This window comes from Geotrypetes seraphini, chromosome 2 (genome assembly GCF_902459505.1).
Source record: "Geotrypetes seraphini chromosome 2, aGeoSer1.1, whole genome shotgun sequence".
Lineage (NCBI taxonomy): Eukaryota > Metazoa > Chordata > Amphibia > Gymnophiona > Dermophiidae > Geotrypetes > Geotrypetes seraphini.
The window spans coordinates 473,010,355-473,026,129 of NC_047085.1; the positions used below are offsets into that span (position 1 = coordinate 473,010,355).

The window sequence follows — 15,775 nt, forward strand, 5'->3', positions numbered from 1 at the left end:
TGTGTTCTCTAATAATATCATATTTATAAGCTAGAAATTTGTGTAATGATCCTGTATTGTGTTAGACAGAGCTCTATAGAATGATTCCATGCTACATACTTAGGCCACGCTGTACAGATGGTTGCACTATACAGTGGTTTCAGACTGTATGAGGGGGGGGGGGGTCTCTAGAATAACCCCCCCCACGCGAACGAGTGCGTCGAGAGGGGCCCCCCGACTGGCTTCACTTTCCTGCAGCTCTCCCGAGGAAGCAGCTGTGGCGCCGGGAGAACGAGGGCGCCAAATTGACGCGAGGATGCCGCATTGTCGCCAGCTAGGCTCCTTGTGTTTACCTCGCTGCGGTTGACAGTCAGCCCCGGCTCCCTTCCTTGCAGCTACATTCAGCTCCCACCACACTAACCAGACAAGGAAATAGCCGAGGACGAACGCAGCACTCCTCCGCGCATGCGCATCGAAACGGCGACGTCACAGCTGGTAAAAAACACACCAACGCCGCCGCCGCCGCCGCTGCTTCTGGCGTTTGGCACGCACTTCTTCTACGTATGCGCGTCAACCTGCCTAGCGTCGCGGCCTAGAAACCGAATGCGCTGTTTCCGGGTTTGTAGTTTCGAGGGGGGGAGGGAGGAAGGTCCTTGTACGCTTCTTCTGAAAGAAAAGAATAAAAAAAGGTCGGGTCTTGTTTCTCTGCTTCTGCTATAAGACAGACGTCATCGTCAAGGGTACGGAAGACAAATCCGCAGATTTGCCGTTCTCTATTCTGCGACTTTTCTGGTGCGAGCATCAGCTACCCACAAGTGCACCGACACCTGGAGTTGTTTGTAGGGTTCCCTTTGTGGCTCCAGAAAAAAAAGAAGAACGGCTTGAAGACATTCTGTGCAAAGGCATAGGATTCTGTTTTTATTAGTTGTAATTTCTGCTAAGTTTTGTCTATTTGTTTTAAGCATTTTAGTTCATAGTTTTTAAGGTGTATTTAGCTGTTTTGTGCTCATTTTTAATTCTTATCAAATTGAAAGGTGAATCAGTGTAAATCACCCACCATAATCTCTCACTAACAAAGAAATTTGATAGTGAAAGACCCTCAGAAGTACCACCTAGATACTCAAAAGTTTAATTGTATCAGGCCTTGCGTACTAATTCCTCACCTGGTCTTATTTATTTAATCTTAAAGTGTTTAACTTTCACCGCTTTAAATTTATGAAAGATGTTAAAGTACTTAGCTTATATTGTGGTCTAGCTTTCAGGGACTATTATGCAGACATTTTTCACCTGAATGGTTTTCTCCAGGCTGATATCCCTTCGTTTAGTTTTTCGCCGTGCTAACTGACCACCAAATGTTGTCATATTTTAAGTCGTATGTGTTTGTGTGTTATTGAATATGTATGTTGGATAAGCGAGTTATAAATTGTTTAAATAAATAAATTAAATAAACCTCGGGATTGGGATCCTTCGGCCTACAGGAGTAAGTCCAGCCCCAGCCTATGCCCAGCTCAGAGACTTTAAAGACTGTTCCAGCTGTCTTATACGAAGCTGCGGTAGAGGTTTCTACCACGGGCTGGCGAGGGAAATGTTCTCACGCTCATATAATTCTTATGAGCATCGGAGCATTTACCTTGCTGCCCTGCAGCAGAAACCTTTACCATGGCTTTATAAAAGGAGCCCAAATTGGTTTTGTGAGCCCTGGTTGTGGATTACTACCCCAAAGAGCTGGCCAGAGCCTGCAGACTGGCCTTGAGGCAGGACTAGGGTTACAATAACAAAATTGTATTCTACTATACAAAAATCTCCACATTGCTCAGCATATTCCAAAGAAAGTCATGAGCAAAGAAAACAAGTAAGTCTTTTTATGTTTAAATATATTTATTGAAAATCATAGTGCAAACAACCATCAAAACAGAAGAATGCTATTTTTCTTTTACATCAACATATCTAATATCCTACCCCCGCCCCATTCTTGCAGGCAACACAAGAAAAAGCATACATAATCCAACATTTACTAACTCAAACATTCAAAAGATGACTGCAAGCAGGTGGGGTAAGATCCAACCAAAATTTTTCCCAAATCAGACTGAAGCGCTGTCCTTGAGAAGAGTCAATGTCACCAAACTGTCTTCGTTCCAAAGATGCTTGTACAATCATAAAGGATCTCCACTGGCTATAGGTTGGAGGATCACCAGAGAACCAATTTGTCAAAATGGCCTTTTTTCCCAACAGCATCGTTTTGGCCACAAATGCTGACATGACCCCATAGAACAAATATAAATTGATTCAAATGTGACCAAAACTGAGTAATACGAGAACAAGTCCAAAACATATGCCCCAATGATGCATGGGCATGACCACATTTAGGACATCCATGAGACTATGATATTCCCATACGATATGCTCGCATGGGCGAAATGTAGAGGCGTAATAAAAATTTAAGTTGTAATTCCCAATGCAATATACAATAAAATAATTTTTGTGAGTTCTTTAACACTTGTTGCAGTTGTGAAGCTATTAGAGAACATCTCAAATCTTCTGCTCAGGCAGCAGCCAAAATCTCAAAGTTAGTACCTGGTTGACAGTTTAAGAGGCCCACATGATGAAACCTTAAAGGTATCTGTTGCTGGGCAGAGAGACTGAACATCTCCAAAATAGTTTCACGACAGGTTTCAGTTAAATAGCTGTCAGGCAAAGATTTAATATAATGTCTTAATTGATAATAGGAAAAAATATTTGTCATTGGCAGTCTATACTGGTATTACAATGATTCAAAGGAGCAAAGTTGACCCTCCTCTGTGAACATTTGAAAGAGATATTGCAACCCCTTATCGGCCCACCTCTGAAAGGAGGAACACTGTATACCCAGAAGAAAATGAACATTACCCCGGATTGGGAGGTATGGTGAATTGGTAGATGACACCTTAAGAGTACAACATGTCCTTCGCACAGGGGCAGATATAGGATACATTGCCACCACTGAACAAAACACAGGGGCAGAGACATGCAAGAAAAAACTAAAAAGATATGGCAGTAATAATGATAATTCCAAGCTATTTGCTGAAAAATAAGAGGTACCTCTAAACCAGTCATTAATGTGTCTCATCTGACAGGCCAGTGCATACCAGTGAATATTTAGTAAACCATATCCCCCCCACCCTTTCCCTAGGGAGACAAACCCTGGCCAAAGTCATTTCAATACTTTTTTTAATTGTAAAAATGTCATCTTGATATAGGGACACTGGATCATCTGTTGTTCTATTGTCCTTTGATACTCAACTTTTGGAAATCAATATAGAGACAGATTAATACCATACTGGAGTCATCGATTCCATTGACATATGTGGGATGATATTGCATATTAAACCCTCATTGGATAGGTATAAATGTCAGCTTTTCCTTATGATCGGGATAGCCATGCAAATGATTACTCGCAATTGTAAGAATTGGGATCACCTTAGTTTTCCTTTTTGGTGGGCGAGCTTATGCTTAACTTATAAGTATGAAAAAATGAATGCTGACATGCTGGGGCATAATAAGATATTCAAATTAGTTTGGGGTCCATTGACATCTTTTGTAGATTTGTTATAGATGTCCTTTATCTTTATTTTCTGTTGTTTTACACTTACACATCCAGGGGGGGAGTGGGAGGAGGGGTACATCTTTTGTTTTGGTATTATTCTTGATGGTAATGTTAGATGGGGGAGGGAATTTCATTTTTGTATAGATACTGATTGATTATAAGTGCTTGTTTGATTATTATTCTGTATATAAATTGTATTGCACTTTTTGTTGGCATTAAAAACTAAATAAAGTTAAAAAAAATTGTAAAGGTGCACTAATACGTACATACCCTAGTAAACTATTCCACAAACACAGACTTGCAGTAGAAATGGCACACAGTGCCATATCTGTATAATGTAAAAGTGAGACACCTTGGGGGTTGCCTTCATGTCAGTGTTTGGCCTCTTACCCTATGAGTCATATTTCTGCAAAGGAGTGCAACAAATGTAGAGTTTGTACATACTGTAGAGATTTCAAATTCTTTCTTTGGCTTTATTTACTTAGCTCACTGTAAGGAACTCATCTCTCTTTTCTGTTAAGTGGTCAGTTCCCATGAGTTACATAAATAGACTCAGCAGGATTGTTTACTGATGAAGGAAAAGGTATTCGATTTATTGAATTTCAAGGAGACATAACACATTTGTCTTGTAGCACTATTATTCTGTGATAGTGATGTAGCCAGACCCAGTATTTGGGGGGCGTGTGGTGCAGTGGTTAGAGCCCCAGCACTCTGGGGTTGTGGGTTCAAATCCCGCACTGCTCCTTGTGACACTGGTCAAGTCACTTATCCCCCAGTACCCCTGGTTCATTAGATAAGAGTGTGAGCCCGCCGGAAAATAATTTGTAATACGCATAGAATTGTAGGATATGTGGAATATAAATAAATAAAAATTTTGGATGAACCCATAGTTAACTTGGATAGGCCAAGTTTATTAAAAATTTGTTATACCACCTTATCAAAAATTTCAAGGTGCCGTTTGCAGAATCACCCCCCACCCTGGAGATATGAAAATAAAAAAATTAGGTTTTTATAACTATCCTGTATCCAGCATCTTTCCTCCATGGCCTCCCAGCATTTGCCCTCCTATCTTCAAACACCATTCCTCCCTAGCATACCTTACAGGCGTCCCCAGTACCAGAAACAATTCATTTTTGCTGCCGGCACTGGCCCCCCAGGCTTCCCTCTGCTGTGTCCCGCTGGACAGGAAACAGGAAGTGACATCATCATGAACTGTTGCAGGATGCTTCTTTGTGAAGCACTGTGAGAGATGTTCGAATTGGTTTTCCTGGGGGGGGGGGGAGGGTTAGGAATCATTTCATGTTTACATGATATAAAAATTTGTGACTTGATGTAGGCGCGTGTCTGCCAAAACATGGTTCTGTGTCAAGTCTTGATTTGATGAAACTTTTCATTGGATGAAAAAAGAGTCTCAATTTGTTCAAATTTTACATTGGCTGGAAGACATTGTGTCAGACTCCTACTCCTTTGCTTTTTTGTTGATTATACGGGGGACAATCCTTATTACTCTACTGGTTTTCTTACCTTGCTGGGTATTTTGCTCTACTGTCAGCTAATGCCAGCTACACTATCAGTATAAACAAAGAATCTATGGGGCTAAGCAGCATTATAAACATGGATTGTTTAGCATGCCTTTATGTAGGCCTCTCCCATGCACTAAGGGCAATCGGGACTAAGGTTACCAGATGTCTGGGAAAATCCTTTCATGTCCTCTTTTTAGAGGACTGTCCAGGTGCCTGGAGGGATTGCCAAAATCCAGCAGTTTGGGTTTTGGAAGTCCCTATACTCAGAGACACGTCTGGAGGCCATCTGCACATGCACAAATGTCAATGTGATAATGTCATAAGCATGAGCGTGATGTCATCACATCAATGTCCATGCATGCATACAGGCCCTCCAGACTTCTGGAAAGGAGACAGGGGATTGAGTTGGGGGTAGGGCTATAGCAGTGGTCTCAAACTCAAACCCTTTGCAGGGCCACATTTTGGATCTGTAGGTACTTGGAGGGCCGCAGAAAAAATAGTTAATGTCTTATTAAAGAAATGACACTGTTGCATGAGGTAAAACTCTTTATAGTTTATAAATCTTTCCTTTTGGCTAAGTCCTAATAATAATATTGTAATTTATAGCTAAAGAGACATATGGTCAAGAAACTGTTTTATTTTACTTATGTGATTATGATAAACATACCGAGGGCCTCAAAATAGTACCTGGCGGGCCGCATGTGGCCCCCGGGCTGCAGGTTTGAGACCACTGGGCTATAGGCATAATGGGGCGGAACAGTGCTTAGTGTAATTCTACAAGATGTGTTACCTTTTAAAGAAGCGTGCTTAGCACCCATGTGCATTGCATAACTGAGGTGCACCCATTTAGGCCAGCTAAAACCAGACTTAAATGCTTCCATCTAAGTTGTGTGCGCATCAGGTGTATTCTATAATAATGTGCATAACTTTAGGCATGCCCGTGATCTGCCCCTGGCCAAGTCTCCTTTTCAAAACTGCGCATTCCGAGTTGTGCATGTAACTCTTAATTAGTGCCAAATAGTGTCAGTTATGAGATGTTAGTTGCCATTTGTTGGTTCCAATTAGGCCAATCAATTAAGTGGCTATACACACCACGGTGCGAGCACAACCTTAGGCACTATATACAGAATTTGGGGGTACCATATTTTTCACTCCATAAGACGCACCCTACATTTAGAGGAGGAAAACAAGAAAAAAAACATTCTGAATCAAATTTTCCCTGCCAGGCTCTGCACCCAACCCCACACTCCATGCCAGGATCTGTATCCTGTCCCCCTCTGGTGGTCTAGTGGTAGGCCAAGACAGGCGGGCAGGGACAGGGCACAGATATCAAGGCAGACGACTTTTTTAAATATGCAATGTCATCTCAGTAACAACTATAGAAAAATAGACAAATAGAGTGCAAAATATAGACAGCAGATATAAATTATCAAAACTGACACATTTTGATCACTAAATTGAAAATAAAATCATTTTCCTACCTTTGTTGTCTGGTGATTTCTCTCTTTCTTTCCTTTCTCAGGCCCAACAATTGTCCCTCCCTCTCTCCCTATGTCCCCTTCAATGCCTTCCAGCCTTTGTCCTCTTCCTCCCCTCCCCCTATGTTGTCTGGTCTTTCTTTCTTTCTCTCTTTCTTTCCTTCTTCCCTTTCTCTCTTTCTTTCCTTCCTCCCTCCTTCACTCCCTTCCTCCTATGTTCCCCTCACTGCCTTCCAGCTTTTGTCCTCTTCCCCCCCCAAGCCTGCCCACCCATTGTATTTAATTACCTTCCACTGCTGCTGCTGTGAAGACATGTCACCGAAGGGCAAGGGCTCCATGCGGGATGAAGCAGCAGTGTGTGTTTGTGGGGGGGGGGGGGGGAGAAACGCCTGGCTCAGCAGTGGGTCAAACTCCAGTAAGCATGGCACTGCAAGCCATGGCCTCACTGCGGCCTGAGAATGAGAGATGAGCGGGGAGCTGGCCACACTTCACTCCCTCCGAACGGAACTAATTGCTTGGAAGGGCCAGGTGGGTGCAGCGATTGCATGCCACCGGCCCAGAAGCCTTACCTCCAATGTCAATTCTGATGTTGGAGAGAAGGTCCGGGAGTAAGGCTTCTGGGCTGGCAGCATGCAATCCTCTACTTGCGGCAGTGAGCAAGCGACGAGTAGCAGCAGTGGCGGGCAGCAGGCGAGAAACCCTGATCTAAATAAGGTAATGGGGGGGGGGGTTGGGTATTCGCTCCATAGGATGCACCCTTTTTTCCACCCACTTTTTTGGGGGAAAAAGTACATCTTATGAAGCGAAAAATACGGTAAGTACATTTGTAGCATGGCCAGTGAAATGTTGTGATGGCCACATTAGTCCTCTCTTCAAGGTAATACATAAAAATAAAGAAAAAACGTAAAGGAAAAAAAATACTTTTTTATTGGGCTAAATGTAGTTTGATTAGCTTTCAAAGGTACATAACCCCTTATTCCTCAGATCAGGAATAAGTAAATGACCTGAAAAAATGTGTATAGATTATATTTTCAAATCTATGTGCTTTATTTTCCCTAGAAAATCTATTCATACTGAAAGCAAGTACAAGAGTCCATGACTAACTTTTTATCTGTTGTCAAGGGTGACGGACGTACTGTATCTGTAAAATCCTCAGGCAAAATGTTCCTGTAGACTTTGTCCCGAAGTGGACAGTCTGAACATTTTTCCATTGTGTAACCTGAAGTCTGACTTGGTGTTTTTACATTCAAGGACTAACACTTAATCCATCCAGTATGTCCTGAGTCAGTAATTGCTGACTCATAGAAGATTGAAATTCACACAGTTCCTTTTGTTGAAGTACTGGAATGTGCTTAAGCCCTGATTCTATAAAGTCCACCGAATGTTAGGCACTGATATCAGCACCAATTCTATAAAACTCAGGCGCCCATTATAGAATCACACTTAAGAACATAAGAAATGGCATACTGGGACAGACCGAAGGTCCATTAAGCCCAGTATCCTGTTTCCAACAGTGGCCAACCCAGGTCACAAGTACCTAGCAAGATTCCAAGTATTAAAATAGATTTTATGCTGCGTATCCTAAGAAAGGCATCTCAGTAATAGCATATGAACTTCTCTTTTTGGAAATTATCCAAACATTTTTTAAACCCTGATAAGCTAACTGATTTCACCACATTCTCCATGCTTAGGCAGCATTCAGCGTCCTAATATTTAGGCATCCCCAATTTACGCCAGGGTTTTCTTCGCCTAAAGTTCGGTGTCGATATCAGAGCCTAGCAGTACCTGATTCACAAAGAGGTGCCTAACTCAAAAACACATGCAATATCCACTCCTAACCACACCCACTTTTAGTGCAGGCAATTTGGGCTAGGTGCCTACTTTTTATAGAATCAAATTTTTTGAATTAGGTGCCTAACTTTCAATTAGGTCCAGTTAAAGCTGATTGTGAAGTGTTGAGTACCAATATCGACACTGATTAAGCCTATTGATCAATTTAAGTTAGGTGCCGATATCAACACCTAATTTAGGCCGACTTTATAGAATCAGGGCCTTAGTGTGTAACGTAGAGGCCCAGCCGCCTCGCAACTTCAGATATTTTAGGTGTTTTCTTCTGAGGAAATGGGTAGTATTTATTAGACACTGAAATTATCTTTGTGGGTATGTGGCTTGACCAAGTTGTTGGTGTTATTGATCTCAGAGAAGCCTTCCTTTGAATGCTTGGAAACATGATTTGACTTTCCTTGGTGGAACTATTTGACAGTCTCCATGAATCTGTGAGTTCACTTTTTGCTTCTGTTGATAATTCGCTTGGTGCAGCAGGTTTGTCACTTTCAGTATCAAATCTTATCCCTGTGTTAATGGCCAGCTCTGTATTATTATGTGACGTGTTGTCCACTTGCATTAACCGATGAACATCCAGGTGAGTATGCCATGTCGCATTTTGGTCCTGTGGATTGCAGTTGCTAGATACTTCCAAGGTTACTCCTCTGACAGGAATATGCCCTTGAAGTGCTTTTAGTTTCTGTGATCTTTTGTTCAATGCAATTGTGCTTACCAGGGATTCCCTGGGAATTGGATTATTCTCACCTGTAAAGGAAATTCAAACGAAAAGTTAGCATGATATCGCAAAGAAATGCTATGTGGGGGATTTTGTTGGTTGTTTTTTGTTTTTTTTTTTGCAAAGTTATCCATGTACTTTTATATACACTTTAAACATTCCAATTTTCAAACACAGTGCATTATGTTTGAATATTGTGTTGTTCCAACATGGCCTTCTAAGCATGAATATTGTGTTGTTACATGGCTAAATTTAAGACTGTAAGACATGTCATATTGGGTCTGACCACATGTCCATGAAGCCCACCATCATGCTTACAACAGTGGAAAATCTAGAACCAAAGGACTTAGCAGAGCCAGAACCAGCTTTTCATGCACACAGGGCAGATATCCAGAATTACAGTCCCCACCAACACACAGTGGGTTGGTTGGTTTTTGTCTTTTTTTTTTTTAATTAATTTGAACTTACCTTAGCTGTGAGGGTGGGAGGAGGGTACATAGAAAAGTATTTCTCCTCAGGATCTGCTGGACCAGACCATTTTTCAGTCAAGGTGACTCATGGAGGACCTTGGAGGCCTCCCCTCCCTCACTCAACTGCAGTACCCTGAATGGCTGACGGGGATGCCCAAGTCCCACCAACCAAAGAGCTCTATGACCCAACCAAACCTTCCCCAGAGAGGGAGGTCAGTGACTTGCAGTGGCGTAGCAAGGGTAAGAGGCTTCTGGGGTGCTGGTGCCCCCCCGCACCCTCCTCTCAACTTCCACTCCTTCCTCCCCCACACCACATTTGTGCCCTCCCTCCCCCCTCCCCCCACGCAACACTCATATTCTCCCCCGTACCTCTTTAAATCTTCACAAGCGCGAGCAGCTTCTCTGGCCTGTTGCTTGCACCAGCATTGGCTTTCCTTCTGATGCCACTTCCTGGCCCCGTGACCCTGAAGTGATTTCAGAGGGAAGCCAAGTCAGCTTGAGCAGCAGGCCACAGAAGTTGCTCATGCTAGTGAACATTTAAAGAGGTATGGGGGGCACAAGCCTAGCTTGGGGGTCGGAGAGGTGCTGGTGCCCCCACCAAGACAGTACCCAGGGTGGTCCACCCCCTGCCTCCTCCCTTACACCACTGGTGGCTTGCTTTCTAGCTGCCAATACTGGCTCTCCTCATGCATGCTCAGTTTGCATGCATTAACCGAGCATGTGGGAGGAGTGCTGTGCCAGTGGCTAGAAAGCCCACCATTAAGTTCTTCACACTGGGAGAGATTTGGGCTGCAGAGCTCTGCAGTAGAGAATGACACAGTGACAAAATTCATCACCGTGGGAAACCATCTTCATGTCATTCTTTAAGGAGAGAGGGAAGAATCGGAGTATAATTGGGCACAACCACTGACCCGCAAGCTTTGCTTTGAAGAATGCTGGTGTAGAAGGACCGAGGTTGAAATAGACACTAGAAAATGACCATGGGATTATTTCCCGCGGTTATCCGCGGGGACGGGGACGGTGATGAGTTTTGTCACCGTGTCATTCTCTACTCTTCAGGGCTTGGGGAGTGGGGGTAGGAGGGAGCAGAAAGGAATGGGGCCCCCACAAAAATGGGCTGCTGGCTATGATCCTGATGAGGAGGCTGGAGACTAGTGGTGTCTTTGAACAAAAGAGTTTGGGATGTCAATAGGAGAGCAAGCTAAAATGATAGTATCGTGCATCATGCCCACTGCCTAATCACACCCTCCACCCCCACATTTAAATTAGCTGTATAACTCCAGCCCGATTGCTGCGCAACAACCCTATCACCTCCTTTTCCATGGATCAATGTTCTTTAAAGAACATAGCGTACAAATAGGTTTTTAATTTGTGTCTGAAGTGCATATACGAAGAGAACAATATTATGGGAAGCAGCTTTAAGCTTAGGTTGGCTGCCTAATAGGATAACGGTTTCGTTAAATACACTTTTGCAGCTTTTGCTGCAGGGTGGGAAAGGAGACGATAGGGTTGTTGCGCAAAGATCCTCCTCAATATGTTCAATGTGTTTTTGTTAGTCTGTATTTTACATTTTCTTTGATGCATTGTGATTATTCTTAATTGGCCTATCAAAATTCAATAAAGAGATATGAAACAGAAAAAACTTTCTCTGTTGTCAATCAGTGCTTCCTTCCCCCCGCCCTCCACACACACATCCCCCTTTCCTCCTGGCGTAAAAAAAATAATTCCCTGCCATCAAGAGTTCACACTGCCTCCCCCTGACCCAACCTCCTTCCTCTCCACTCCAAATTTTTAATGTAATGCTCCCATATGAGAGTCCCTAGATCTAGGGCCGTCCTACCAGGATCCTGCCTCCCTCAGGCAGACTTGTGTTAGTGAGTAGAATTTCTCTCCTTTCCCCATAAAGACTGCTATGTATGTTATGTACATACTTGGAATAATATTACTTGAGCAATAGTAATGTGAATAATTCAGGAGACAGAATATTTTAAAAAGTTACAATTTAGAAATAATGCATCAAAAATTTAGGGATGGATTTTAACCTGAAATAGGCCAATTATTTCAATCCTTGGGAAATGAATATCGAATTTATGTGGATGATATTGTTTTATTCTTTCTGGTGTGTGGGTGGGGGAAAGGATTTAGAAAAGTTACTGAGTAATTATATGAGTAAGATGGTTAAGTGGATGGAAGAACAGGGTCAGAAACTGAATGTGGCTAAGACTGAGATTAAAGGAATTACAGGTTACTGATAATGTTCTTCCAGTAAGTGAGTCAATAACAGTTCTAGGTGTAAAGTTGGATTGTGGCCTCAATGAATTTACAAGTTGCAAAAACTGAACAAGCATGTTTTGCGCAACTACACTTATTGCATTGTTGTCTTCTTACGATTTCCGCACAGTAGTTCAGGCATTATCTAGACTTGACTATTGCAATGTCCTGTATCTTGGAATAACTAAGACAAGATGCAGGGCATTGCAAGTTGTGCATAATGCAGCAGCAAGATTGATAACAGGAGTATCTAAATACGATCACATCTCGCCCTATCTCCAACAATTGAACTGGCTGCCTGTTGTTTTTAGATCTCAATATAAAGCAACTAGTCTTTAAGCCCGTTACATTAACCGATGCTAGAATAGATGTGTATGTCTGTCTTTCTTTTTTTTCTCTCTCTCTCTCCTTGGCCGCTTTCTGTCTGTCTGTCTGTCTTTCTGTCTCTCTCTTTCCTCGGCTGTCCACCACCGCCACTTGCCTACTCCCCCTGTCCAGCAGTAGCCCTTCTCCCTTCCTTTTACCTTCCCCGTGTCCAGCAGCACCTCTTCCCTGCTCCCCCTGTCGAGCAACAGCCCTTATCCCTTTGTTTTACCTCCCCCGTCCAGGAACACCCCTTCACTGCTCCCCCTGTCCAGCAGCAGCCCTTCTCCCTTCGTTTTACCTCCCCCCTGTCTAGCAGAACCTCTTCCCTGCTCCTCCTGTCCAGCTGTCCAGCAGTAGGTCTTCTCCTTTCCCTGCTCCCCCTGTCCAGCATCCGCTAGCCCGGACAGCCTCGAGGCTTTTGCTAGGCCAGCCCACCTCGCATTATCGAAGTGGGTCAGCCTAGAAAATGCTCCACGGCTGCTGCATTTGCCGGTCTGGGTGTGAGAAGAGGCATCCTGGCAGCGCAGGAGTCAAACTGCCACCACCGTCGCAAGCTGCCCCACGCGCCAGAAATCAAATTAGTTACGGAAGCACACAGCACGGTGGCACGGATCAGAAAACCCTAAGTACACATGCGCGCTTAGGGTTTTATTATAGAGGATAATGATTTGCCATCAATTCTTGTATGGAACCATACCTGAATTGTTTAAAAGTAAGATGTCAAATTATTTACCATCTAGATCTCTGCGTTCTGAGAACTCAGCGTTATGAAAAACAAATGTTAATCTAAAATATGCTGAGACCAGTAAAATGTCCTTTTTGCTGTGCGGGGGTCAAATTGTGGAATTCACTTGTCGGTCAATTACGAAAATGTCATGACAAGAGTAATTTCAGAAAACTATTAAAAACGCAATTATTAATGTATTTTTTAGGAACTGTTCTTTGCGGTTGTTCTTTTTATGGGTACTTCACAAGATTTTCTGATGATTATATGTTAATGTTTGTTTGATTTTATTTGTTTTATTGAATTATGTATGTAACGATATGTAAACCGTTTAGGTTTAAATGGTATAAAATTTTTAAAAATAAAATAAATTATGTGTTAAAAGAAAAATAAAACTGGAGACAAATGCTTTCTCTGAGTTTACACAAGGGAGCAAACAAGGATTTGAAATCTTGCTAAAGGCCTTGCACATATTAGCTGAGCAAAGGCTGGAGTCATTAGGCTTTGTCTGTTTGCGAACTCTTTTGTAGTTTATCTACAGGTCCACAGCAAGGCAATGAGATCACCTTCAGTCCAAGGTCCTCTAGGGTACATTAAATTAAAAGCTTAACACATTACAGCAGGAACACAGAAATATAAAATATGGCAGCAGATAAAGGTCAGAAAGTCAATGTAATCTAGTTTTCCTGTTTGCTACAACTGTGTAAATCTTATCTGACCTCTGGCTTTACCATTCCTTTCTCAGCAATAGAAAGATGCCGAACACTGCTTTATCCACTGCTTTTATTCCTTTAGGGTCCTATTACTAAGGCGCGCTAGCCGTATTAGCATGTGCTAAACGCTAATGCGTCCATTATATTCTATTAGCACGCTAAATCAGCTAGTGCACCTTAGTAAAAGAGAGGGTTTGTTTTTACTGCATCTTGTTTGTAATATCAACTGATTTTGGGCTACAATCACTAAGCAAACCGATCGGTTTGCGACCCCTTTGCGATCCGATTTTCCTCCGACCCGATTCAATAACCTCTGTGCCAATCCGATTCCGATCCGTGCATGCAAATGAGGGGAAACAGCATGCAAAGTAAGGCAGGCAGCGATTCACTAAACCAATCTGGGACACCGACTAGGCTGGCTGATCAACAGAAGAAGCGACTGCTGGGGACCAGTCGCTCACATCCTTGCTGACTGTCCTGCTCTCTGCCACCCTGAACAAACATAAAAACATAGGAACATAAGAATTGCTGCTGCTGGGTCAGACGAAGGGTCCATCATGCCCAGCAGTCCGCTCCCGCTGTGGCCCTTAGGTTAAAGACCAGTGCCCTGAGTCTAACTTTACCTGCGTACGTTCTGGTTCAGCAGGAACTTGTCTCTCTTCTATGTTCTTATCTCTCCCCATATTCAGCTTCTCCCCTGTCTCGTCCCTTCTTCTATAGATCCCCTCCCCCCATCTCACCTCACCTCAAAGCCACATCTCTTCCTAGGCTGCCCCCCTCCCCTTCCCGATGCTTGTATTTTTTCCTCTGTTTCCCTCCTCCAATGCAGTCCCTTTCTTTCCTCTCCATCTGCTCTTCCTCATCCCCGTGTTCCTCCTTACTACTCCGGCAGCAGCGATTGCATGCAATCTTCCCCACAGTGCATTTTTAAATGCCCCTTATGTCTGGTGGTCCAGCGGTGTATGGGCCAGCAGGAGCGTGCTTTCTGCGCTGCTGCCTGAGCCCGCCTTGCTTTCTGAATGGCTGTAGTCAGTTCTCGTAAAAGGGGGGCAGGCCCAGGCAGCAGCGCAGAAAGTATGCTCCTGCTGGTCCATACACCACCGGCCCACCAAGCTTAAGGGGTGTTTAAAAAGGTACTGTGGGGTGGGGGGTGTTTTAAAAGGAAGGAAGGTAGGAAGGGCAGGGGTGTATTAAAAGGATTTGTAAGGTAGGCTTGGGGGGGGCGCTAAAGGTTGGGGCCCATTTTTGTTTAGAGAGGTAGAGTAAGGCCAAAGTGGGTCCCTCTTCTGGTTGGGTGGGTGTTTAGTTCCAGCTGAAAATATACTAGCATTTTCATCTGAAACAAAGCTGAATGTGAATTTTTGGCTGGTTTCAACAACAAAACCAAAACTAAAATTCTGTCAACCTCTAAAACTCTTTATCATTGATAGCATCATTCCACACATTATTCTATGTGGGTTCAAAGTCAGGATTCTCTTCAGGTTAACTACAGACCAGTAGCATCCATTCCATTTTTTGTAAAAATCATGGAGGGATTGGTACACACCCAATGAATGGAATATTTCAATCAGTTCTCTCTCCTACATGAAACTCAATCCAGGTTCAGACCTTTATTCAGTATGGAGACAGTAGTTGTGGCTATCCTAGATAATCTGCGTCTATTGTTTAGCAAGGGCCTCAACGCCCTGATCATGCAATTTGATATGAGCTCTGCCTTTGATCTAGTAGACCATGGGAAAATGTTACAGTGCCTAGACGCTATTGGTATCAGGGATGAGGTGTTGAACTGGTTTCGTGGCTTTCTTATGTCCCGTACTTATCAGGTACGTTTCAATTATGATCTTTCCGATACCTGGAGCAATCCATCTGGTGTGCCGCAAGGGTCACCGCTATCCCCATTGCTTTTCAATGTCTACATGTCCTCACTGGGGATAAAATTATTCAGTTATGCAGACGACTTTACGATTATCATCCCATTTGCTAATTCTGTCTCGGAAACTATTCCCAAAGCATCAGAAGCTATAAATTTGATGGAGCAATGGACGACTGACTTCAAGCTCAAACTTAATTTAGAAAAAATGAAAATTTTCGTTGCTTCACCACACCCG

At 43.2% G+C, this 15,775-nt stretch overlaps 2 protein-coding genes across 4 annotated transcripts in view; both read right to left on the reverse strand.

Moving 5' to 3' along the window:
- The window catches only part of NUB1 (negative regulator of ubiquitin like proteins 1), a 107,766-nt gene extending 107,262 nt beyond the window's left edge, over window positions 1-504 (reverse strand). The window contains exon 1 of one of the 3 annotated variants that reach the window (XM_033931695.1): window positions 100-504. The gene's annotated coding sequence lies outside the window, so the exon portion shown is untranslated. The remainder of the gene's footprint in view (window positions 1-99) is intronic. The other 2 variants (XM_033931694.1, XM_033931693.1) reach the window with 2 other exon arrangements.
- Window positions 505-7,467: 6,963 nt separating this feature from the next.
- Window positions 7,468-15,775, reverse strand: part of C2H9orf152 (chromosome 2 C9orf152 homolog) — a 39,831-nt gene continuing 31,523 nt past the window's right edge. Inside the window, exon 2 of the mRNA XM_033931702.1 lies at window positions 7,468-9,152. Within this exon, the coding sequence (XP_033787593.1) occupies window positions 8,617-9,152 (536 nt within the window). The 3' untranslated portion in view covers window positions 7,468-8,616. The remainder of the gene's footprint in view (window positions 9,153-15,775) is intronic.